The sequence below is a fragment of the Lampetra planeri genome, chromosome 14 (assembly GCF_965212315.1).
Source record: "Lampetra planeri chromosome 14, kcLamPlan1.2.h2, whole genome shotgun sequence".
In the NCBI taxonomy this organism is placed as follows: domain Eukaryota; kingdom Metazoa; phylum Chordata; class Hyperoartia; order Petromyzontiformes; family Petromyzontidae; genus Lampetra; species Lampetra planeri.
Window position 1 is genome coordinate 891,681 of NC_136120.1, and position 27,485 is coordinate 919,165.

At 49.7% G+C, this 27,485-nt stretch overlaps 1 protein-coding gene across 3 annotated transcripts in view; it reads left to right on the forward strand.

The window, feature by feature from the left end:
* The first annotated feature begins 3,318 nt into the window (after positions 1-3,318).
* The window catches only part of LOC144722275 (transcription factor AP-2-beta-like), a 38,775-nt gene continuing 14,608 nt past the window's right edge, over positions 3,319-27,485 (forward strand). The window contains exons 1-5 of one of the 3 annotated variants that reach the window (XM_078600374.1): positions 3,319-3,653; positions 7,524-7,973; positions 13,504-13,555; positions 19,271-19,402; positions 20,962-21,196. In XM_078600374.1, coding sequence (XP_078456500.1) covers positions 3,606-3,653; positions 7,524-7,973; positions 13,504-13,555; positions 19,271-19,402; positions 20,962-21,196 — 917 coding nt within the window. In that variant the 5' untranslated portion in view covers positions 3,319-3,605. Of the gene's footprint in view, positions 3,654-6,986; positions 7,096-7,523; positions 7,974-13,503; positions 13,556-19,270; positions 19,403-20,961; positions 21,197-27,485 lie in introns of those variants that run through there. The other 2 variants (XM_078600372.1, XM_078600373.1) reach the window with 2 other exon arrangements.

The window sequence follows — 27,485 nt, forward strand, 5'->3', positions numbered from 1 at the left end:
TCCGAGATCCGAGGCGTTCAACCAGTCGTGGAATGATGGACTGTACTGGACAAAGCATTACCGCTCTCATTTTCCCAACAGAGCTTAACTAACGTACGTAATTTTGGGATCCATCAAAAAGGTTTTGCTGTTTTTTTTTTAACAAAGGAGATACAAATATATATCTATCTACATGAGGTTAGCAGATGAGAGCCCCCGATTCGCGCCACCACCACTACCACCACCACTACCACCACCACCACTACCACCACCACCACTACCGCCACTACAGCCACAACCCAGGCGCACGTTCGGCATCAAATTCTATTACTCGCCTGGATGCACGCCTGCCGCGAGACTCCAGACTCGCGACCTATAACGCCGCTCGTGACTCCTCAGGTCGCCAGCGTGGCGACAAGGTCACGATCACCATTTCGATCACCGCAGCGCGCGCGCTCTGCGTGTCGCAGCGCAACTGCCGGGATCGCCGAGTTTACGAAACAAGGAACCCCAACGCAGAAGACAAAAATCCCCCGTATAGCCTGAACAGACTGTTCGGGCAAGTGCTGTTAGCGAGCACCTATGAAGGCCGGAACATGAAGGGGGTGCGTGACCAGCACCACGCCCGGCCGCCTTTGTCTCCCCAGTGGCGATGTTTACACATTGCACCAGGTACTGCTTTTTAGGCTGTGAGCGGGAATCGAACTCGGGTTCACCGGGTTCGTAGCGCAGCGCGCTAAACGCTACACTACCGCTCCCCACACACATTCGCTCACTCACGCACAGCCAACTGCACTTAATTAACAACGTGCAGCGACGACGCATTCCCTGTGACATATTTAACTCTCCCGCTCGTTCAATTCCCCGAATGTATCGACAATGTCAAAGTCAAAACGCACATTCACAGAGAGAATATGTCGATAGGAGTGGGTTTTTTCCCGGCCCAAGTCAAAACCCCGCGCCCGCTGTATACGCTGCGACGTAATTGCCAAAATTAATAATTGATTTTAATGCGGTGTGCTTACCTATTGCGCACAGCGGAGCGATGTTTTGACACCTCATAATCTGCCTTCCGCTTGCCCGTCGGCGAGGTCCTTGTGAACTTTACGTAAGCTAGTTACACAATGCGAGTTGCGCAAAGGCGGATTACTCCGCACAGCGATATCGGTTACAAAGCCCGCCGCGTACAATGCACGCGCATCTCGATACTCCCGTTGTGTGCACGAAGCTTTCGTGATGTTACTGCGTCGTAGGTCTTCACAGGATGTGCTGCTGTACAGATCTGTGATAGGGGGGAGGGGGGGAGTGTACCGCGTGTTGCCCGACGTTTCGTTTCCACGTGCTCGTTTGTGGATCTTCTTCAGACACTGAATTTTGGTTAATGCGAATGCTCGACAGTGGCGCGCTATGAACGTGGCCACAGGGGCCACGATTTGTGCGACTTAAATCAGCTACTCAGGGTGCCTTTGCAGAAGCTTTCAGCACGTGGAGCGAAAGGCCCGGTAGAGACAAACACACGAGACGCGGCACAACAACGAAAAACACATTGGAGAACACGCGCCTACGGCTCACTGCAGACAGCGCGTTTGCGACTAACGGTGATATTATTGTTAGTATCGGCGAGGTAGAGACAAATAGAGACTGAGGACACGACGCACTGTCGACTAGCTTAGCCATCCGCGTCGTACATCGTGGACCGATTCATTCCGTTCCGAGCCCTCTTCGTGCGCCGCGCCGCCGCGACGCGGGTGCCGTGCCGATGACGAGACGGCGCGAACGCGCGCGCGTTAAACGACGACGGCCACGCGCATCGCACAAAGGAAGTCTGCTTCCCTCGCTTGCTAAGGGGGGGCCGAGGTGGCAGGCAAAGGCATGAATGGGGGGGGGAGGGTGAAGCATAGAAGGTCTGAGGATTTGCGGTTCTGAGAGGGGAGTGAAAGATGTTTGCTCGTGCCACAGAATTACAGGAGTGCCCGGAGCGGTTTCACTTAATAGCGGCGGTGCAGTTAGAGCTCTCATCACCATCATCATCACCGCCGCACTTCGATCCCAGACTTTCGCGTGGCGCAAAAGCAGTGGGGCAACAACTGCGTTAAACACGGCGGCTCGCGACGTCTACCTCCACCATCCCCCCCCCCCCGCCCCCCGCGTGTGCCGGGGGTTTTGGCGTTGCGCGCTTTCGCCGACCGCCGACGATGCTCGCGCGCAGCGCGCTCGCTGTGACCCCGCAGCGGCGAGCCTCGCGCGCGCTCTCGTCGTGGCGGCGGGCGCGCGGCGTTGGCTGTCGAGAGCTGTCGCGCGGCTGTGTCTGTGCGCAGTGCTGTAGGCACACGTGGCCTGTGTGAGCAATGGCAGCTCACGACGACGACGATGATGCTGAGAAATTATATTTAGAAGACTGATGATCATTTTGATGATTATTTACAAACGACTTATGAATGATCATGATGATATATGACAGATAAAATGCATAATGGAATGATGGCGATTATGATAATGTAAGACATACATGATGATCAACATAACGATGATGATGGATTTAAAAGAAGAATAATGGTGATCATGACATACTTGATGGTAACGATTATTCATACGTTATGGCTTCTAAAACAACGACTATAACATATGATGATCGTGATGGTGATGCGCAGACTGCGATGTGTATATCACAGAGTAGATGATGGTGATGATGCGCGGACTGCGATGTGTATATCACAGAGTAGGTGATGGTGTTGGTGGTGATGGTGATGATGGTAATGATGATGGTGATGATGACGAACTGCAATGTGTATATGCCAGAGTAGATGATGGTGATGATGATGATGGTGATGATAACGAACTGCGATGTGTATATGACAGAGTAGATGATAGTGGTAATGATGATGGTGATGATGACGACCTGCAATCTGTATATCACAGAGTATATGATGGTATTGATGATGATGGTGATGATGACGGACTGCGATGTGTATATCACAGAGTAGATGATGGTGATGATGATGGTGATGATGACGGACTGCGAAGTGTATATCACAGAGTAGATGATGGTGGTGATGGTGATGATGGTGGTGATGGTGGTGATGCGCGGACTGCAATGTGTATATCGCGTTGCACACGCGGCTCTGGGAGCGCGTGCGCACACGGTGGCGGAGAGCACACAAACACGCTCTTTGCCTTCACCCGGAAAACTGCCTTGAGCCGCGGGGCTCGCAGGACGAGAGATTGGGGGGGGTGGGGAGGGGGGGTTGGTGGTGGTGGGGGGGAAGCGGTGGGACTGGGTGGTACGTAGAGGGGGTGGGGTGGTGTGCGTGGAGGAGGCTTGTCACGATCCCAGCTCGGAGAGAAGTGGCTTAGTGGCCGTGAGAGGGAGATCTGGGCACGTCGCCGTGAACGTGCGGCGCTGGTTGCTGGTTACTTCGCCGACTACTCACGGGGCCGCGTCCGCAACAGCAACGCGACGGTTGTTTGCTGCTGCTGCTTCACTCGCAAACCAACTCACTCCGCCGCCGTCGTCTCGATATCCCTACGCACGCTGAACGTAGCTAGAGGACGAGGTCTAACTCGAGACGTAGCTGTAGGCAATCACGTCGCTTCTACAACGTGGGGGGACAAGACTTCAAGCCACCATGCTGTGGAAACTTACCGATAGAATGAAGTACGACGAGGTGTACGAGGTATGATTTCCCGTTTGACTTTCTCAACTTACTTACTCCTCTCTATATCCCCTGTGGGACGGAGGGCTACAATAAAGCGCTTGCTTAATCCGCGTCTGTTTTTTTTGCGGCTGCTTGTCTGTCCCGCGCCTAATGATCCATGCCACTCCCTGGGTTTCGGCCCGCGGAAACTTCTTGCCTTTTGTGTTGAGCGTAGCCGCGGAGTCATTTCGCGCCGTGTGGAGCTCCGTACGATCCTCGTACCCGTCGCGTTCGGAGCGCGCCGTCTTGCACCCCGTATACAAAACTTGCGCGTGTGAAGTCTGTAGATTTACACAGATTCGCGACTTGCGCCTTTTTTGAGTCGCGTCGTCCTGTATGGAATGCATTACGACATTCCAGCAGCATCCGGTAATGTGTCAGAGTTTGGTTTAACAAACTTGACGCTGCTGATGAGACCCAGAGGATCGAAACCGCTCTCAAGTTTCCTTTGCTTAAAAAATGAATGAGGGTGAATATAATGTTTTTCTGGAAAGTCTAAAAAAGCGCTGGTGGGCACAACGTATATTTCATTTATACGTGGAGATACACGACAGAGTAATCTTTATAATGGGTGCTGATATGATGATGCGACTATAACGTGATGTAAAAAAAATTAGTAAAGCGTGATCCGTTCGTGTTTGGTTAAACCTCTTTAGGAACGTAAAAAACAACATACAGAATGTGGTACGTTTGATTAATCTAGCTGACATTGCATGGTAAAAACAGTGCTGTTTCGTGTGAAGTCAATGTTTAAAATGCACGCACAGAAAACACTGCGCGTGTGTTCGCGTGTAACAAACGAAGCTGCAATGTCAGAAGACGTTTTAACGGGGTTAAATTATATTTGACTATATGCATGTCACGTGCTCATAATAGTTTCGTCGTTATTGTAATCACTGCATACTCATTTATCACGCAATACGCACGATTCAATAACACCACGTATTACTTAGAATGCAACGTAATGCATGAAGTAATATATTAAATATATCGATGCATTTCGCAAGCCGCTTTGGAAATTTAGATGCTTTGTATTATCAACAGAATTAAAATGAATGTGTTGGGGAAGCTCCGTGTATTGTTGGAAGCTGGAAATGCCGTGTGTATGTCGACACGTGTGCGCGAATGTGCATATGCTCACATACCACATAGACATGTGTATGCACACGTGTGTATTTACACGTGTGTGTGTTAAGTCTTTAGTGGTAGTTTAGTGGTTAGCACTACGTGACTTTACTGAAATAACCAAAAAATATGGTAGTTTAGTGGTTAGCACAAGAACCCGACGACCCGAGCACGATTCCCACTCACAACGAATATCAGTGGTGAATATGTTAAACCGGTCATGGGCCTCCCCTAAGTTGACTCATCGTCAAATTAGTACCTGGTGCGGTGTGTAAAAATCAGCAATGGGGAGACAAAGGCTTTCAGGCGTGGTGTTTCCCCCCCCCCCCCACGTGTGCCGTTCCGGCCTTCGTAGGTGATCGCTATCAGCACTTGCCCCAACAGTCTGTTAAATGCTATGCGGTGATATTTGTCTTTGTGACTGCATGCATCATGGACAGGAGGTTCAAGTGACAATCGCAGTCGTTCCGTGCCACTCGAGCTCATGTACATTTTTGTTTAAATATCCTTTTTTATCGAGCGATTAATTTAAATTATAAGTTCCGAACTTGCTTTTTTATATATAATATACGTATTTCTAAACATGATTTGAATGCGTAAAGTATATTCAGACGGGTTAGATGCAGCCAATTAATTCGTGGTATTAAAATAATGCGTATATATAACCGTAATATCTATTTCAAAACAATAATATTGGTCGCGAGAAATGAAAATGGACCTATGATGATAATGATGTTGATGTCTATATGATTGAGTAATGTCTCAGAAAGGCCGTGTCGGCCATTATTAGTAAAAGTGTATTTTTTAGCGGGAAACAATAAGTTAATTCCTATGTATGTTGAACGTCTTTAGCACCGTACATAGCCAACCGTGCATTGTCATCATCAGACGCGCTCGCTCCCCGTGCAGAGAGAGAGAGAGAGATACTCAACTACTGAACGCTTCTGAATGTTAACAGATAAAGTATCCCCATGTCGTTAATATTGGCCAAGTTAAAACACTGCACGATGTACTGAATGCAATGTTCTAATCCTCGGCTACAGAGGGAGGAGAGGGAGAGCTGCCCTGACACAACTCGACTAGAAAGGGACGCGACTTAAGAAAACGCGCGCGCATCGCAACAGCAGCGCTGACACAACGAGATAACAGAACAACAAAAACTCAAAACGACAAAAAATGACGAGCCGCGGATACGAATGCACACAAGCACGGACGCACAGACACACACACAGCAGACAAAGATCCCCCAAACAGCCTGTGACAGACTGTTGGGGCATGTGATGTTAGCGAGCGTCGGTGAAGGCCGAAAAGGCGCGCGAGGGGGTGGGTGACCAGCATCGCGCCCGGCCGCCTTTGTCTCCCGAGTGGCGACGTTCACGCACCGCACACTAGCTACTCATTCGAGGCTGAGTCGACCCAAGGGAGGCCCACGACCGGTTCAGATAATCGTCACCGGTGTTGGCCGTGAGCGGCACTCGAACTCGGGTGGCCGGCCTCGTCTCGCAGCACGCTCACCGCTAACCCGTTACCCTGCCGCTTCCCACACGCAGAGACGCGCGCACACGTGTACGCCCACGACTCACGGCACACGCGCAAAGTACTTGTCCCGGCGACGCTGAAAGTTAATTAAGCGCCATCGGAGGGATTGCAGTTTCAGTGTTTATATCGCTCGGTTTCTTGTAAATCGGTGGGCAATTCGGTCTCGCCTCGTTCATTATTCATGACGCGGCGGAGGGCCTCGCTCTGTGATTAGACAGCGCGAGCGTCGTGCACACGACGCGTCACTCCCGACGGGGCGTCCGCGCGCGGGCACGCAAGCAAACAGCAGCAGCATCATCATCAGCAGCAGCATCAGCAGCATCGTCAACCAAACGCGCTCAAAGCCTCCTCTAGCTCCGCTCGCTCGAGCCGCACACGAACAGCGAGTCATGACCGCTCGCTCCGAGTTGATGGTCGGCCGGTTTTAGTCGAGGCGCCCCGAAGGAGAGAGCAAAGAGAACGGAGTGGGTGGGTCGGTAGGAGGGCGGTGGGTGGAGAGAAGCTGCTTGCTTTCTGAGTCTTGAGACTCGCCGACGAGACGAGGAGAGGAGAGGGAGAGAGAGAGAAGCCACCACAGTAGCCCTTCGGCCAAAAGTCTCCAAACTAAAAAAAAGAGAGCCACATTCGCCTTCTGGTTGTCCCCCCCCCAAGCTCGCTCAACGCTTCTTCTCTCCGCACGAAGCCTCTGCTGGGTTGAATTTTCGCGGACATTGACTTAACAACTCGAGACATGTTAGTCCACAGTTACAAAGCCATGGTGAGTTGTGAGCTCGTATAGCACTCGTCTTACTTCTCTCGGACAAGGGCCGGGGGGGTTTGCGGGAGTGAATGGGGATAGTGGGGGGGGGGGGATGTAAAGAAAATCAGAAGTGCTACGCGAGGAAGTCGTTCTGCGCTCTCCATCATCATCGCCGCAGCGGATGCAACTTTCTTGATATTTTTGGTGGGAGGCGGGAGGGGTTCGCTGTCGTTCGCGCGCACCATCGGAATCGACGGTCTCTCGCGTGCAGCGCATCTCCGTCTCTCCGGCTCTCTCCGTCTCTCTCCGGCTCTCCATCCGATTCTGCTTCCGTCTCTAACCCCAACAACGACAACCACCCCGGCCGTCGCAGTGACCTCGCGTTCGTCCTCGCTCCCTCCCTCTCCACTCCCTCTGCCCTTCTCCCCGACACCTCTCCCTTCCAGGACCGGCACGAGGTGCCGAGCGGCCACGGAGCCAGCCGACTCACGCAGCTCGGAGCCATCAGCCAGTCGCCGTACCAGGCGCCTCCGCTGTCTCACACTCCCAACCCGGAGTTCCAGCCTCCCTACTTCCCGCCTCCCTACCAGCCGCTGCCCTACCACCAGTCGCAGGACCCTTACTCGCACGTGGCCGACCCCTACCTGAACGTCCTCCACCAGCAGCAACAGAGCCCCTGGCAGCAGCGGCATGGAGGCGACATGCGTGGAGACTCGGGGCTCTTGGCTCAGCACCGCGGGCTGCCGCAGCTCAGCGCCGGCCTGGAGCCGCATCGGCGCGGCGACTTCCCGTCGGTGCGGCGGCCCGAAGCGCTGCACGGAGGGCAGTCGATGGAGTCCGGCCTCGACGGCTTGCAGCTCGCCGGATTAGGGCACCACGGCATCGACGAGGTTCAGGTACGCACCGGCGACCACGCTCGGAGCGCGCGCTCCGTCGTCAGCGCCGTGGTGGTGGGTGGAGGTGTCCGCGCGCCTCGTACCTCGTCGGGTGTGTAAATGTCGCCACTCGGGGAGACAAAGGCGGCCGGGCGTGGTGCTGGCCAGCCAACCCCCTCGTGTGCCGTTCCGGCTTTCATATGTGCTCGCAAACAGCACTTCCCCCTACAGTGTGTTCAGGATACGGAGGGGGACATCATTGTCTTTGTGTGCGCGTGTGGCTGTTTGGATGCCTGAGTGTGTGTCGATGCTCGGTAAGGGCACTCGTTTTTGTGTGTGTGTCTGTATGTATTTGTGTGTGTGTCTGTGTGTATGTCTGTGTTTGTGTGTGTGTCTGTCTGTGTGTATTTGTGTGTGTGTATGTGTGTATGTGTGTATGTGTGTATTTGTGTGTGTGTGTCTGTGTGTATTTGTGTGTGTGTCTCTGTGTATTTGTGTGTGTGTCTGTGTGTATGTGTGTATTTGTGTGTGTGTCTGTCTGTGTGTATTTGTGTGTGTGTCTGTCTGTGTGTATTTGTGTGTGTGTCTGTCTGTGTGTATTTGTGTGTGTGTCTGTCTGTGTGTATTTGTGAGTGTGTCTGTCTGTGTGTATTTGTGTGTGTGTCTGTCTGTGTGTATTTGTGTGTGTGTCTGTCTGTGTGTATTTGTGTGTGTGTCTGTCTGTGTGTATTTGTGTGTGTGTCTGTGTGTATTTGTGTGTGTATGTGTGTATTTGTGTGTGTGTATGTGTGTATTTGTGTGTGTATGTGTGTATTTGTGTGTGTGTGTATGTGTGTATTTGTGTGTGTGTGTGTGTATGTGTGTATTTGTGTGTATGTGTCTGTGTGTATTTGTGTGTGTGTCTGTGTGTGTGTGTGTGTGTCGTTATATGCGTGTTGTATCTATTCGTGTTTGCTTCTCTGTATGTACGTGAATATGCTACTCTGTGCCTGTGTCTCTGTGTGTATATCTATCTTGTAGGGAGCAGGTAGTGTAGTGGTTAGCGCGCTGCACTACAAACCCGGCGACCCAAGTTAAATTCCCACTGACGGCCAACATCAGTGATGATTATCTGAACCGGTCCTGGGCATCCCCTCGGTCGACTCAGCCTCAAACGAGTACCTGGTTCTGTGTGCAAACATCACCACTGGGGAGACAAAGGCGGTCGGGCGTGGTTCTGGCCACCCACCCCTTTGTATATCTTGCCGGTCTTCAAAGGTGCTCGCTAATAGCACTTGCTCCAAAAGTCTATGAAGGCTATACCGGGAATCTTTGTCATTGTTTTGTATCTGTCTATATGTTTGTCTGTGTATATGTCTTCGTGTTTGTGTCAACGTGTCTGTCTTTGCGTATGTGTCCGCGTCTTTGTGGATTTTGTTTTGTCTGTGGGTGTCTGTGTCATTGTTTTTTCTCTGTATGTGTTCGTCTCTTTGTGTGTGGTGTGCGTGTACGGCTCTGTACACCTGTGACTCTGTGTGTGTCAGTGTGTCTCTAGGTGTGTGGTGTCAGTGTGTCTCTGTGTGTGTCAGTGTGTCTCTGTGTGTGTCAGTGTGTCTCTGTGTGTGTCAGTGTGTTTCGGGGTGTCAGTTTGTCTTTGTGTGTGTCAGTATGTGTCAGTGTGTCTCTGGGTGTGTGGTGTCAGTGTGTCTCTGGGTGTGTGGTGTCAGTGTGTCTCTGTGTGTGTCAGTGTGCCTCTGTGTGGTGTCAGTGTGTCTCTGGGTGTGTGGTGTCAGTGTGTCTCTGTGTGTGTCAGTGTGTCTCTGTGTGTGTCAGTGTGTCTCTGGGTGTGTCAGTGTGTCTCTGGGTGTGTCAGTGTGTCTCTGTGTGTGTCAGTGTTTCTCTGGGTGTGTGGTGTCAGTGTGTCTCTGTGTGTGTCAGTGTGTCTCTGTGTGTGTCAGTGTGTCTCTGTGTGTGTGGTGTGAGTGTGTCTCTGTGTGTGTCAGTGTGTCTCTGTGTGTGTGGTGTCAGTGTGTCTCTGTGTATGTCAGTGTGTCTCTGTGTGTGTCAGTGTGTCTTTGTGTGTGTGGTGTCAGTGTGTCTCTGGGTGTGTGGTGTTAGTGTGTCTCTGTGTGTGTCAGTGTGTCTCTGGGTGTGTGGTGTCAGTGTGTCTCTGTGTGTGTCAGTGTGTCTCTGGGTATGTGGTGTCAGTGTGTCTCTGTGTGTGTCAGTGTGTCTCTGGGTGTGTCAGTGTGTCTCTGGGTGTGTGGTGTCAGTGTGTCGTTGGGTGTGTGTCTCTTTGTGGGGAGCGGTAGTGTACCGGTGAGCAACGCTGCGCTACGAACTTGACCACCTGGGTTCGATTCCCACTCACGACCAATATCAGTGATGAGTATCTGAACCGGTCCTGGGCCTCCCCTAGGTCGATTCAGCCTCAAATGAGTACCTAGTACGGTGTGTAAACATTGCCACTCGGGAAACAAACGCAGCCCGGTGTGGTGCTGGCCACGCACCCCCTCGTGTGCCGTGCCGTCTTTGATAGGTGCTCGCTAACAGCACTTGCCCCAACAGTCTGTTAAGGCTATACGGGGGGGGTCTTTGTCTGTGTCTCTGAGTGTGTCTTTGTGTGGTGTTCACTCGCTGAGTTTGACATCCGTCCTGCGAGATGCATCATGGAACACTTTGTATAACGCGACATTTGTCCATCGTATTGTCAGTTGCTCATGCGATTTTTGTGCAAAGCCTTGCAGAGTTTAATTGGCAGAATATTGAAATGTATAACGAGAGAAACAACGTGGGGTGTTTTTTTATGTACATATATTTATAACGTATGTCGTGTGGCTAGCGAGATTGCATCCACAGTGTCACTGATATCCTCTTTTTTTAAACTGTTGTAATTTATGACGGCTTCGTTTGTAAACAAATATATATCATTTACGTTTAGGGGTTTTTGTTTTCCAATTACCTTCTGAAATTATAACGTGACATGCTTATACAATGCACTGGAATTCCTATTACTTCATATGACGAGAATGCGATGTAACGAACCGCAGATAAAGCAGCAGAATAAAACTCCACGTGTCAAACCGCAAACAGCTGATCGCGTCGTTGCATCAATTCGTTGACGTTCAACGGAGTTGCGAAGCGCAGTTGTCACACAATTTTAGTTTTAATAGGACTGTCAAATTAGATTTGTTTTTATTAACGCGTTAATCATTGCGCAACAGCACCGCTTCGAAGTTACGCATCGCCAATGATTGTGAGCGGTGTGGGATTTTTTTCGCCAAGTTCAAATGTTTAGCAAGACATTAACTGCCATGCGATGTAAGTAATTTTAAGGAGGCCCCATCACGAATACATTATCATCATTATCATCATCATCATCGTTTACGATAATCTAATTGCACCAGCATAATTGGCAACTCGTCACCCATTTCTCAATATTCCTGAACATTAACGCCGCTTGTAAAATAAAAATCCTTACAAACAACAACGCGCACAGTCGATATCATAACCAAGAGCCACATCCGGTGTCTGTCTGCCCATATGTACAATTTTGGGGGATAAAATTGCCGAAACGACAAGATCAATTATTGATTATAATTTCTTAAATCCACTGTTAAATCCTCATTAATCATACAGCGCAATATTTTATAATTGATAAGCGCGTGCCTTTGAAAGACGCCTACAAGGGATGCATCGTCTTTAACTACAAGCAAGCGCAATCAGGGCAGACATTTGTATTTCCTTTTTCTTAAATAATGCATATATACACATCGGATATCTCGCCAAGCAGATTAATTTAGCCGCACGTGTGGTAATCGTCTCGTAATTGTGTGGGTCGTTGATGTACGCCGCGCGTGTGGTAATGCCTGCGAGATTTCTTTTTTAAACAGCGCCGTTAATCACTCCCAATTTTTTTTACGTGAATTGAGACAGCCACGACACCGTGGGTGGTTTTTGTATGATGATGATGATGATTGTTGTTGTTGTTACTTCTCAGCACGTGCTCCCACGTCAGACGTTAAATAATGTCCCAAAGCGTGCACAGTATTTGCCATCGAGGAACAAACCCAGAAATGTTGAACGTAACGCTCCAAAAACGATAGATTACTAATAAAAAAAAGACATATTTATATACCTCATCAAACTTTGTTTGCAAAAAAATAATAAACCTCTCTCCGTGCGCCGCTACATACACGCGTCGAATTGCCGCTCTGTGACGTCGCAGCACGTGCACACAACAATTGAACTTTACAAACGAGGGCCAGCCACATTGGTTCTTTTGTGGTCCTTCCTTAAAAATCAACCGAGACCGGCGGTCCCGGGATACCCGCCCTCGACGCCTAAATGAGAATGAGAAAGAAGTTGAGTTGGAACGCAAGTTCTCTCCCGCAAACAAAAACAGCCATACACCATATACATATATATGTTCAGTTGTATCAGCACACTATTTCTTATGATCATGATAACAAATATGAAAGTCCAAATATTCTCAATCCCACCCATGGATTCAAGGCCGTCACACGCCAAATGTCGATCATGTTCTTTCGTTTGACCATACTTCACCACGGTGGTCAACGCGGGTTGGCTGAAAGATGACAATATCGCGTTGTGGCTATTGTCGGACTTATCTCTGGCGAAAGCATCGCTATTGTTGGTGCTGCCTCACCCTCATTATAATTAATAGCGCGTGCTTTGTCCAACCCGCTCTGCTGCGTTTCGCGTTGCACGCGTGCGCTCACTTTGGTCATCTGGGAGTGTATCTTAGGGGCACTTGAGCGTTGCAGCGTTTACGTTTGTGCAAGACAAAGACAAAAATTCACCCCCCCCCCTCGTATAGCCTTAACAGACTGTTGGGGCAAGTGCTGTTAGCGAGCACCTGATGAAGGCCGGCACGGCACACGAGGGAGTGGGTGGGTCAGCACAACGCCCGGCCGCCTTTGTCTCCTCAGTGGCGATGTTTACACACCGCACCAGAGTCGAACTAGGGGAGGCCTGCGACCGATTCAGATAATAATCGTCACTGGTGCCGACCGTGAGCGGGAATCGAACTTGGGTCGCCGGGTTCGTAGCGCAGCGCGCTAACCGCTACATCACCGTCTGTGCACACACACACACGTACACACACACACCAACCTGATGTCATCCCGTCCGACCGTACACCTGCAATCCGTACCGCTTTCTGAACACTGAACGGTGGCTCGAACAATGAATCATTCATGAACAGTGCTCAGGTATATATATAGTCTCTGTGTCGCTTGTGTTTGCCGTGTGTATAGAGGGGGGTAAAACTTTAAAGCCAGAGGTGGCATTGTTCGAATTAGCTCGGGGGGGGGGGTACTGTGTGTGGCAGCATGTGAATAGCCTTGTTTACATTTGCGGCGTTAATTGCAAATCCGTATACCGATGATATGCTCGGCGCGCGCCAGTCCACACACACGCGACTTTTTTTTTTCGAGTTCTCGATTAAAGTGTCATCTCGGATCGTCGCGCGCGTCGCTATTAAAGCGTGCGGGGACGATGGCAGCGGTTCGTGTACGTGTTGCTGTTATTGTTGTTGTTGTCGTTGCAGGTTGACGATCCGAATAACATAAACATTATGGAGCCGTCAGTCATTAAAAAAGGTGAGACTTCCCATTCGAGCGTTCACTCGCGCGGCGATTATGGTAATTGATAAATGGCGCATTTGCCGACTCGAATGCGTTCTTTTTTGTGACATTCCGCAGACGGATAGATTGCAGCTCACAGCCAAGACGTTAATCGCCGCTCACTTCGCGTTTGCTTGTAAACATTTAATGAGCTGCGCATGCCAAAAAAAAATGATTGCACTTCGTTGTTCGATTGCTAATTTGCAGCTCGGCGCTGATTAATAGTCATTTGGGCTTGATGTAATTATTGGCGGTAATCAGGTGCAGGGAGACTGGCAGGGCGAGGAGGAGAGGGGGGGTGGAGCTTTTGTCTGTAGGGGCCGGGGGGGGGCTGTTCGTAGAGAGGAGGAGACTGAGGAGGATGCTGATGATGGGAGGGGGTGGGGGACTTTCTAGATACGGGAAAATCCGCTGGGCTTTATGGAAGGCAGCAGTGGCTAGCGGTGCCCGTAGGCAAAGAACCGGCGATATCCCCACCCACACACACAACCGACTCCCACACCTCCTCCCCCAACACTCCCCCGTAATCCCAGCCCAGCCGAGCAACCAACTACCGCCTACCCCCATCTCTATCCTCCCCACCTCTGGCGGCCCACAACCGTAGTGATTTCTTTCTGTAAACACACAAATCTTGCGAATAAAGCGCAACGGAAAAGGGCCCCGTGCGCGTTCGCGTCGACCACCCCGGGACTGTGTGTGATTAGCGCCTTGCGACGTCCAGGTCGGGCAGCCTAGCGCCTCGCTCGCTCCCTCTGTGTGATGCAATAATAACTCTGCCCTGTTCATTAGAGCTCTCTGGAGCTCATTTGTCTCTAATTTCCTGTATTAGACCCTGCTGGGCTATTAATACCGACTGCCATCGATCATCTGCGACGACCTGGTTATACCGCGACGGGATATCCCACCCAGCTACACACACGCCACACACACCGCTACCCCGACCACGCGACTGCTCTTGTGTGAGTCACAGTTAACAGCAGCGGTGGACGAGGAGCGGAGTGAAATGTGGTAGTTGAGAACGCGTGAACACACGGGATGGATGGATGGAGAATGCCCCCCCCCCCCTAGCCCGCAACTCTCTCCCCCTCCTGTTGTGTTCCTGGTCCGTTTATTGTTAGTATTGTATATTATCCTTATTATTTAGGCCACGCATCCGTGTGTCGAGTAAACCCGTGTCGAATTACGTATGCGTCGCACATGACACATGGTGATTTGATTATACGCAGTTCACAGTCCACCGGCTATATTAAGATAACGATTTGATGCCGATGCTTATTTTCCTTAATTTATAATGCAAAAGAAACCGCGAGAGAGCAGCTAAGTGTCAATTAATGGGCTTCTCTTGATGTTTCGCAAAAAAAAGAATGGGTTTTAATAGAAATTGGCCCTGATGGGGTTTTTTGTTGTTTCTTATTTCATTTTATACTATTCGCAAAAAAAGTGTCTTCGTTACGGTGTCAGCATTTATCTTTGTGAATTATTTCGTACGAGCCAATGTAAATAAGTCACGCGTACTCCTCGGTATATAGAGCCGTGTCGCGTTATACCAGAGGGAGAGACACGCGCACAAGATGGGCTTTTGTAACCGGAATTACCCGGCTTATCTCGGAAAGAAAATTACGTTCCATTCACACCATGCGTAGAATCGAAAACGCGCTTGAGTTTATAAAATGTGAAAAAGAAAGACTAAAAATAAACGATTGCAGCGTCGTGTTAATTTAGCACTGCGATGTAAACACAATTAACTGACCGAATGATGTGAGTTAAGCGCTAAATCGCGTGCGAGTGATCAAATACGGTGGTTGTTCACATTTGCGGTTAATTGGTTAAAATTAAATGTGACCGTTAATATAAATATATGAAATAGGCTACATGGCGATACAACTCTGTGCTGGGCACCACGGCTTAGGGTGTATTTAGGTCAGCCAGGCTGAGCGCTAAGCTGGAAGTAATACGCAGAGCATCTAGGCCCATGCAAAGATATACAAAGAGTGTTATTACAATTATGAAAAGCACATACACGCACAAACACACACACACGTATACACAGACAGACACACTTTCTGCATATATGCGCCTTCGTGTCTGGCTAATTGATCACAAACGCGCACACTCAAAGACGCAGCCAGAGACACACGGATGTACGCAAAGTAACACGAAAACACGTGTACGTACGTCCGCACAGACGCACTCGGAACTGTGCGCCGTTATATCTGCACGGCCAGTGAATCACACTGCACGAACTCACTCGACAGGGGCATTATCCGCGTGCTAAGTGGAGAATTTGAAACAACGGGAACTCAATTATTACAATCATTGCATAATTGCTGGACAATCTGCTCTCTCTGTATCTATTATTACAAACATATACACAAAGCCAAAGGGGCCACCCCCGCCCGTATAGCCTACACAGGACGTTGGGGCAAGCGCTGGTCTAAAAAGCACCAATCTGTCTCGGGTCGGGGGGTGGTCTCGCGATCACCACGCTCGGCCGCCTTTGTCTCCCCACTACCTTTACACATCGTACCGGGTACCTATTTAAGTTTGAGTAGACCTAGAGGAGGCCCAGGACCGTTTCGGATAATCGAATCGTATATGTTCGCAGTGCGGTTCGCAAACCTCAACACCACCGCACCAACAACATCTGCTGCGACCATTCGCCACAAAGTGAAGGCGTCGCCAATGCAGCGCTTGTGCCAGGCTAGATGCACTCTGATTCACTCCACACAGACATAAACGCACGCACACAAGACAAAGACCTCCCGTATAGGATTCACAGACCGTTGGGGCAAGTGCTGTGAGCGAGCACCTATGAAGGCCGGCACGGCACACAAAGGAGTGGGTGGTCAGCACCACGCCCGACCGCCTTTGTTTCCCCAGTGGCGATGTTTACACATCGCACCAGGTACTCAGTTTATGCTGAGTCGGTCTAGGGGAGGACCAGGAGCAATTCAGATAATCGTCACAGTTTTTGACCGTTTAGCAGAAATCTTACTCGGGTCTCCGGGTTTGTAGCGCAGAGCGCTAACCGTTGCACTACCGCTTCCCGCCCTCCACACACAGACACAGACAGAGGAATAAACACTGCACATTCCTCGATAGTGGCGGCGGTTGCTCTCTCCAGCCACCCGACCACCGTGTTGTGCCCCCACCGAGAGAATATCCGAGCGAGCGAGCGACTGCACGCATTAGCGCGTTCATAAATGGAAGCGTGTCCCGCCACGGAGTGACCCAGGTTGCAGGTTCTGAATGTGGACGGCGCGTGTAATTTCCGGTAGGGTTAACGCCAAACGCTCACCAGCCTCGCCATAGCCGCCTTCTGCACCCGAGGCGAGAGGCAGCCGGGGTCCTCATTGGCCACGCTCCGCACACAGCATCGACGAAAATTGTCTATTCCCCAGACTATGCATCAGCGTGTCTCTCCACCCCCCCTCCCCCCATCTTTCCATGGCTTTATTTATTTATATATTTTTTTAACAAAGGGGGGCCTTATTCTCAAAATACCCGAGATTTAACCCACCCCCCTCACCGCTACCTCTTCTTCCATCTACCCCCCCCTCCCACTGCCAGCTACCCCCTCGCACCCAGTCCCCGATTCTCAAGTCGGCTTGGGGCGACTCACGACGAACCTGAAGCGTGTGCATTCTAAGAGGCGGCATGAACTTACAATAAATAACGTAGATATATTCTGTCCCGTGTTTTAGTGCGATTAATCCGCGTAATTTATTATGGTATGAGTATTATTTAGACAATTTTGCACGTGTTTACACCGTTTGTGTGTATATATATATATGCGTACGCGTGTGTGTGTACGTATGTATGTGTGTGTATCCATGGATGTGTACATACTGTTGGGGCAGGTGCTGTTAGTGAGCACCTATTAAGGCCGGCACGGCACACGTGGGAGTCGGTGGCCAGCACCATGCCCCAACAGTCCGTCAAGGCTATGGGGAGGGGGGCGACTTCGGTTTCATGTCTATACTCTGTGTACATAAATATACATACGGACAATCGTATAAGAATACACACATGCGGGTATGCATGTACGTATGTATTATGCATGCACGCATGTATGTTTGTATATATATTTGCACGGAATGTTTTGCCAGTAAGACGACACTTTCGGCCCAAGACCACACACACACGCGCACATACGTATGTATATGTATATAGCTTTCGCTCAAAAATAATAATAATCATAATACAGTACATGCCTAAGGGCCCCTGATGCTTCTCTCTGAATGACCAAGCCATGGCGGTGTAGGGCCTACTACTACTACTGCAGCAGCAGCAACAGAAGAAGCGATCCATCACATGGGAATTCAGAGCAGACGGGGATATACGCGTTTCGAGCCACACGGAGTTAGAGACGCGGTCATTTTATATTTGACACCGCTGTCACTTACACATGTAACACCATCAGAATATATGTGTTAAATATGCCACGGCACGCACCGAGCGCTTATTTGTAAATAAATCACGAATATTGCGTTTGACATATGGTGTTGCTGCTGCTGCTGTTGTTGTTATTGTTCTCAATAAATATATATAATGGGTATTTTGTTTTACGTTAGCTGCCAAAAGAAAAACGAATTCCTGTTTTGAAACAATTTAATGGTAGTGGTGTTGGATATGTTATTGTTATATGGAGCATGTCACATGTACGTATATATATAAACATGTGATACGTACAGTCGGGTTGTTACATATACTTAATAGCAGCTGTTAATACGTTTGATATAGCGTGGCGCGTTGTCACGCATTACACGAATATAGCTCCCGCTTAATTAAAACGTAGTGTCAGTCTACAGTCAGAGTGCGGTCAGTACACGTTCTTACACTTTGCACCCAATTGAAATTCAAATGCGTCTGACGTTTCACGCTGTTGCATTACAAGAGCAGAAAAACAAATTCCATCGCTTTAATTCAAATCCTTCTTGAATTAAGTTCTTCAACATTTCACGACAGTCTACTTCAGACGAGATAACGAGTCCATTGAGACGACGGACAGCCCGAGTGAAAAGGGTTTTATTGCAATGGCACAACACCGTATGGTGAATCATGAACGGCAGCGGTAACACATTCTTACATAGCCCGCCACCGTCACTGTTACAGCCCAAATGTCACCGCATGCAGACTCGCGTTCGAAGGCGAGATGTCAGTCTGTAGAGCAGTGTACACACACGCACACACAAAGACCTCCCGTATAGCCTCAACATAGAATTTGGGGGTAAGTGATGTTAGCGAGCACCTATTAAGATGGGGGGGGGGGGGAGAGAAAGAAAGCACCACCCCCGTCCGCCTTTGACTCCCAAGTGCTGACAATCCACACATCGCACCCAGTTACAAATTGAACGTCGACCCAGCGGAGGCGCGGAACCGATTAATGTAAAGAAATCGCCACGGGTGCTATGTCGTAGCCATGGCCTGGGATCGAACTCAGCTCGCCGGGTTTTTTCGTATCACAGCTTGCTAATCGCTTTAAGTATATATATATTCACCATGCTCAACGCGCCACCAGGATGCATGCATGCACGTACGCACGCGCACGCACGCACGCATGCGCGCAAATATAACAGCATTGAAGCTGCTGCTGCACTGTCAACGCGTTCAGCGCACGCATCCCGCACACGTGCGCACAGGGTGACTCTCGCCACTGCAGGGTTGTTAACACAACTTCCACTCCTACAGTGCCCTGCGCATCGCAAAGGGACAGTTGGTACCCAATTGTTTTAAGCGCCTGGGTGCAGAGCGCCGGCACCGGGGACTCGAAACCCCGACCTACCGAGTACAGCCCGGACACTCTAACCTCAAGGTCATTAGGTCGGTCCCATAAATGCATTACCATCAGACGAACACATAACGTTCTCATTGCTCCTCCCCACCACCACCACCACCACCCACCACTCCAGTAGCGCCTCGTAGGGCCTACGACCTCCCCCCCCACCACCTCCACCGTTTGGAATGCTTGCGGAACTGTTCCCCCCACCCCTCACCGATCATTCGTGTTGAAATCACGAGGCGCGTCCGCGTCGACATTTGCGGCGAGCATTGTTTGCAAACGGGGCTCGTTGCGTGCGCTACGCTACGCGACCGACAAAGGTTAACTCTGTAACATGCTGCCGAGCTTGCAAATGGAAGTAGCCTATTGCCGTGTCTTTGCGGCGCCGACGCGAATTGGCTGGCTCGCGATCACAACGGCCCGCTTATAACGCGTGCGGCCTGCTTATAACGCGTGCGGCAAGCGCTACTCAATTTGATTACACACAGATGTTTGAAAGAAAGAAACGGTAAAAAAATGCTGCATGCTATGACAACAACTCAACCAATATCGCTTGCTGCATTGTAAGGACGCTGTGTTAAACGATAGCAATAGATTAGTGTTTGTTTTATTTTAACCCAAAGTGGGTATTTAGTTGTACGCTGCAACGCTAGTCACGCCACGAATCTTGGTTTAATTGCTAATGTGGCCTCGACTGAACCTTGACCAGTGGTTCTGAACCTTTACTGCAGCCTTACACTCATTTATTTCTCGATCGTAAAAAGTGTAATGTTAATACATACAGAGGTTCGATGAACAAAGTAGTTGTACTTACGTGCCCGTGCTCAATTTGTGTTTCGATGATTTACCTTCTCAAAAAATCTGGCCCGTGTTTCGCACCCTCAGAAAGGGCACCACTGCTATAGGCGATGTGGTTCGAACTCTGTACTACATACAACAACGCTAGTATGTGTCTCGTGCATACATTTTCAGCCGATATGTTATACTATGTAGGCATAGTATAACATATCGGCTAAACGCATATCGCGAAACACAACATTCAAACTCGACATATATATGGTACCATCTAAAACGTAATAACGACGATGCCTGAACGACTTCTGTATTCTACAACAGTGTTCCGGACAGGCATACAGGAAGAGCAAATTGAATGACTTACTCATTCCAGGATAACGTTTATATCGTTCTAAATGGCTTTACGTCTCACGCTAAACACGTTGTATACGTACACACATATACTTCCTCGATCCATCACCAAGAGATTCGTCCCACGTGGAGTGTGACGCTGAAGCCCGCATAGAGCCCGCTAAGCCTCAAGTTACCCCTTCACTGGCACCCCCTCGTGCGCCATCTGAATAACTGGAAAATCGAATCTTATACCTCGCCCAGCGAGAGAACGCAATCGTTGCAACAACAATAAATTGAACAAACGAAACACGTTCATTTACATGACATAGGATACACAGAGTACATCTATACATACATTCCTGCGTCGAAACACCCAAAGTGTACCATAATAAATGACTAAACTACCGTGATTGACTATGGGCACGGCTAAAGCGAACAACATTGCTGCTGCTGATTGGTGTTGCGAACGCAGCGTCCGTGGCGTCGGGCAAACCCTACGGGGGGGTGCCCGCGGGGCTGGTGTCCAGCAAGGACGGCCTCATGAACCCCAGCATCTCCAACCCCAACGAGATCTTCTGCTCGGTGCCCGGTCGTCTCTCACTGCTCAGCTCCACGTCCAAGTACAAGGTCACCGTGGGCGAGGTGCAGCGTCGTCTGTCTCCTCCCGAGTGCCTCAACGCGTCCCTCTTGGGCGGAGTGCTGCGCAGGTAACCCTCCTCCATCATCATCATCATCCTCCTCCATCCTCCTCCTCCTCCATTCTCCTCTATCCTCCATCTTCCTGCTCCTCCATCCTCGATGCACAGCAGCAGCAGTATCAGCAGCAGTGGCGGCGGCTGCAGTAGCTCACAGTTGCAGCACAAACGTGACATCAATACAAATGTCTACGGCTCGGGGCTTTTTTTTTGTTACTCCCTTCCCACGTGCGTGTGTCTCTGTTGTGCGTCTCTCTGTGTGTGTGTGTGCGTGCGTGCGTGCGCTAACAGCACTTTCCCCAACAGTCTCTTAAGGCTATACGGGGGATCTTTGTATTTGTCTTCATGTTCGTTGTCTTTGAGTGTAGGGAGCGGCAGTGTAGCAAATTAGCGCGCTGAACTACAAACCCGGCGACCCGAGTTCCAATCCAAGCTCACGGTCAACACCAGTTGCGATTATCTGAACCGGTCCTGGGCCTACCCTAGGTCTACTCAGCCTCAAATGAGTACCTGGTGCGGTGTCTAAACATCCCCACTGGGGAGACAAAGGCGGCCGGTCGCGATGCTTGCCAACTCACCCCCTCGCGTGCCGTGTCGGCCTTCAAAGGTGCTCGCTAACAGCACTTGCCCCTACAGTCTGTTAAGGCTATAGGGGGATCTTTGCATTTGTGTGTGTATTTCTGCGAAATCTGTCTCCATGGCCTTCACCCATCCATGGTTGATAAAGAGCTATACATTGGTTTATATATATACTGTATGTGTAGAGAGAGATAGAGAAGAAGAAGGCTCTGTATCTCTAGATACTACCTTTGTAATGTACAACTCATCCAGTGGCTGGGTGAAATCCTCCCCTTTCCGTGTGGGTTGCTTGAGCGATGATGTAACTGTCAGACACTCACCTGCACCAGATAAGATGTAGCCAGAGGATGGCAGTCTTAGTGGACAGGGTTGTTCAGTCGCTGCTGGTGCTGCATTTGTGCTATCTCCTCGTATGCGTGTGGTTTTCTCCGGGTGATCTGTGTGTTTTATTCTTCTTTCAAAAAGCAAAATGTTTCAATCAAATTTATCTCCTGAACAAAGGTATCTTAAATACCAGCTCGGACTGAGTCTTGAGGCTCATATGAGGGCATCCGTGCGATGAGATGCATGTCAACACTATTGACATCTAAATGCTCTTGTAAATGTATCAACCCGGGCTCTCGAATGAATGGGCGGTGTATCGAAAGCCACTGCTGTTCTATACCTCAGCACCTTCACCAAGCCGCATAGACCAGGGTGGTGAGGTATGGTCATATAACCCCGCCGCCCCTCCCCGCTACCCCCCCCCCCCACGACCGCCACAGCATGGGGGCATCCCCTGATCCAGCAGCGGATTGACAGAAGGGCCTGCAGACGTACGCGAACTCTCAATGCCGCGGGGACATTCGATGCTCGATTGTGAGCCAAAAACGTGCACACCGAGTCCTTGCCTCGCCTTCAACGAGAGACTCATACTCAGCGTGCACATGCATGAGGCTCATACTCAGCGTGCACATGCAAGGAGAGTGCACTCCTTGCTCGTGCGAGCGGCAGGAGGTTTGTCCATCGAGTGCTGACTTGAACTCAATCGTTTGTTTGACGAACATGTAATCACTTTGACCTTCCGGTGTCTCCTCTTTAAAAAAAATAATCACGTTGATCAGACAAAAAAAATCCCCCCGTATAGCCTTAACAGACTGTAGGGGCAAGTGGCGTTAGCGAGCACCTATAAAGGCCGGCACCGCAGACGAGGGGGTGGGTGGCTAACACCAGGCCCGGCCGCCTTTGTCTCCCTAGTGACGATGTTTACACATCGCACCAGGTACTCATTTGAGGCTGAGTCGACCTAGGGGAGGCCCAGGACCTGTTCATATAATCGTCACTGGTGTTGGCCGTGAGCGGGAATCGAACCCGGACTGCCAGGTTCATAGCGCAACGCACTAGTCGCTACACTACCGCTCCCCACCAATGATCAGGTACACAGATCTATCCAGAAACATCTCGGCGGGAATCGAACCCGGACTGCCAGGTTCATAGCGCAACGCACTAGCCGCTACACTACCGCTTCCCACCAATGATCAGGTACACAGATCTATCCACAAACATCTCGGCCCCATAATTTACCTGGGGTGCTCATGCCAATAATAATTAGCAAACCACAGTGTCATTTGTTTAGCAAGCCTGACGCTGCGGATGAGACCTAGGTGGTCCGAACCGGTCCGGTGCGCAATACAAATGCTGCTGGAAAATATTGGTTCGGAAGGCCATGCAAATCGGCCGATTGACTACACCAACACGGCGTTTTATTTACGAGTGGAGGCACAGAACTGCATGTCGAATACGTTTCATGTTAGCCAGGGTAGCAACTATTTGGTCACTCGTGCTCTTGGTTTCTTCTGCGTTGCTGCGGCGCCGCCATCCACGCATGCCGTGTATTTTACAAACAAACCACACACACAGACACGCAGACTCTTAGCACGACAGTGTGAGCCACTCTCTTAATTGCGCGTCTTTTATCCGTTATTGTCATCATGCTCATATACGCTGCATTATTTATAGGCGGGGGTGGGGGGTGCACAGTTGAACTATTGTTCAAGCCTATATACCTTTTTTATTTATGGAAACCACCTGTCCCATAATGACAAACTTATTTCGCTGAAACTGGATCGTTGTGCGAGTCTGTGTGTGTGTGTGCCGGTGTTTGAAAGAGCGCGCTTGGGTTGCATAAACACATTTTCTGCCGCGCTACATAGAGAACACCCTGAACAACCGGTGACGAAGGAGACGTTTACAAATGCCTTATTGTTGTTCGCTTGTTGGGCCCGCTTAATTACTTGTATAATTGATAACGTTGTAACAAGAACAAAACAAAAAACCTTTACGTGTTCACCATTCTTGCAAAAAAGCGGGCATGTTTATTTGTACCGCAATTAAAAATGTTCGTGCACATAAATCCCACAGCCAGAGAGGGAGTGACTTTAAAGTACTCTGCATAGCCCATTGCATTCACGTTGAAATCCAGAGTTGATACATATATATGTGTGGTACATATACAACAGTATTGTAGCGCGTCTTCTTAATAGGGATGATGGCGTGCAAATTGACATGTGGAATACATCGTGGGGTACGCAATGTGTACACATGTCTCAGGGTTCACTTTAAATTATCGTTCAAGTAGCGCCTAACATCAGTCCAGCAGCTATTTTGTTATTGATATTGGTGGGGGCGGTGGCGTTGTAGTTTGCACACTACGATACCAACACGTTTCCAACCGAGTTCAATTCTCGACCACGTCTTTCGTCAGCGACGACGACGAGTTATAGCCGAACCGATCCTAGGCATGACTCTTCATCAATACCGTTACTGACCAGGGTAGTGAAGTATGGTCAAACAACCTCCACGCATGACACGGCGTGGATAGGTCTTTGTCTGGAGGTGTATTGGCAATGACTGTAATTACCTAGTAACAGTAGTTGTAGACTGTCAGCGTAGAAATATTGTGCGCGGCTAAAGTTAAACCAATATTGATCGGGAACCGGACCAGATGTAACTCCGACTTGTGTATTGACAAAGCGCTGTAAATCAAGTGATACTAAGACATGCTATTGTTGTTATTGTAACATTAAACATGCAACTTGATGACAGCCCCTTTTAGAAGTAGCGTCGTGCAGGTGTTTTAGTGTCATCGGAAGGCCTGGACAGATTTCTCGCGTATTTGCGTGCGTGTGTGTGCTGTTGTTGTATCTGGAGCAGGCGAGCAGACGCAAGCACGCACACCAAGGCAGTGCAATTTCCAAATCTTTACCTTTCATCGAAGCCATTGTCTCCTTTAACACACACAACACCACCACCACCAACACATCGCACAGACAAACACGCGCAACACGCGCAATTGCCCAGCGTAAATAGCGAGGCAAGGGACGCGCTCGCGTGACGAATCTCATTTCAGTTGCAATATGCACCGAGAGCTGCGGGTTTATCCGTGACGGAAACAAACCTCGCCTCGTGCTTCTTTGGGCGCGTCGGCGTCACCTCGGCTTCACCATACAGGCGGAGGGCGCCTCCGACACCAAAACTTCGCTCTATCGTCATCGTCAGTTGCATTTAACGAATTTATTTTGTGTTGGTCGGGTGGGGGGCAGGGCACCTTTGACGTTCAGTAATTGACCTGCGCGTTTAGCTTTTCGGGCAATTTAGTAATTGAGCGACTAATTCTAAAATAGCACGCAACGTAGGGGCTATCGTTTGCAGGCCACATGCAGTGTAGATATTGAAGAGTGGGCGGTATTGTATGGCGCTTAACAGCAATCGGAGAAGTGAAATAGGCCGTATAATTTGATGTATTAAAAGCACTTAAGATGGCTTGAATTCAAATGTATATATATATTTAGCGCGTGTGCTCTTTCATTCCCCCGTCCTTGAGCATACGTCAAGCGCATTGTGTTTGTCGCCCGTGTTTAATCTGTCAATATAAGGAAATGCACTTCATAAAATTGCTTCTTGCATAAAATGCTACCGTAAGCTGTAGGTACACAGCTCGGAGAATGATGCATCTGCACACGCGTTGACAAATGTCTTTCTGTTTAGAGAAATTGCGTTTTATTTTATTTGCTAACACGACCCATCGATAGCCCGTACGTGTCTCCGCACGTATGCAAATTTCATCTCGCTCGACGCAAACGCGCTATTTAAGGAGCACGAGAATAGTGAAGGCCACAGGTTATATACTATTACGTAAGAGGTAGGTGTCTGCATGCATAATTATAGTTTTATAGATAGAGGAATTTGTGATGACATCAAGCCATGCAAAGCATGCTGACATTCCCGGTATATATTTTGCTGTTTAGCAGACACATTTTTTCCACACATGTTCCATCATTATCATCATCATCGCCGTCGTCATCCTGAGCTATGACCAATCAATCCACTGCGGGATTAAGGCCTCCCCGAGGCGGCACCATCTCTCGCGATCCTGGATGATAATGAATAATCCAAAAAGAAGCGTGCGCGCCTCCACCGCTCCATCTCCGGCGGTGATTGTACGTCCTCGATCCCCCAACCCCTCCCGCCTTTGCCTTCCACTGCGTCATTATCCTCGGCCACTGGTCGCACCATCGACTCACTCGAGATCATTTAATGACCTCTACTTCTTCCGTGCGCACACGTTATAAACTAAAGACTAAACATGTTTTATTTTATTTTACCAGGTGAGGCCCATGATATAGGTATTTTTGGGGGGTTAGATCACGGAAATATAAATGTGTCGTTAAACCCGCCACCCGACACAGCCAATTAGTAAGGTTTGTCACGTAATCAAAACATGCCAATTCGTTACTAGTACAGCACACCGGTGTGTTGGAGAGCACTGAGCCCACTGAGCTATATAGCTTTTTTTAAGAAACGACCTGGCCACAAATGATTGCTCAACGAAGTGGCTTATCAAAGAGAAATGTATAGCAGCCAAACACTCTAAATTTGGAGGGAAAACCGGAGGACCCGGAGAAAAATCCATGCGACCACAGGGAGAACATGAACACCATAAATATTCAGGCGTCAGGGTTGGGATCGAACCCACGACCTTCTGTATACAAGGCGAGGTATTTAACATCTCGACACCGTGGCGCCCTGATCTTTGCCAAATGCCATCTACACCCCCCCGCCCGCCTGCCTCCCCTCCCCTCCCCCCAATAACCGTCGACGATTTGGACATGCACGCGGTTCGTTTGTAAAGTGGCACCTGCCGATCACTCATTGGCTGAGCAGCTCATGGCGTAACTAGTGGGGGGAATTTTTGGGGGGGAAGGTGGGGGAAACATTTGGTCACGTGATACCGTAATTGCAGATCAGCGCGCGGGTGGGCGCGCGCGCCAAGTGGCCGCACGATCGATGTTCGCATCAAGTGCGTGGTGATTGCCACGTGCGCTGGCGGAATACAACGCCCCCCCCCCCCCCCTGTTAAATGACTTTCCGAGCGCCTCCTTGACGCGGCGGCGGCGACAAGGCGTCTCGCTTCTACGCGCGGCGAAAAACGGCGATTTCGTTAGGCCTCACCGATCAACGCCGACGGAATGAAATAAGAGGTCGCGAAAACCGTAAATTAAATTACGGTCAACGTGGCTGAGTGATTCGGCGTGTTTTTATTTATGTTCTACCTGTGCATGGCCTGTTTGGAACGATGCGACAGGAGATCATTTCGAAGGCACACACTCAGAGTACATGTGGTGGATACATTAGTGCAGTATAACTTCTGCATACATCATCTCTGTTCCCCTGACAATGTGGA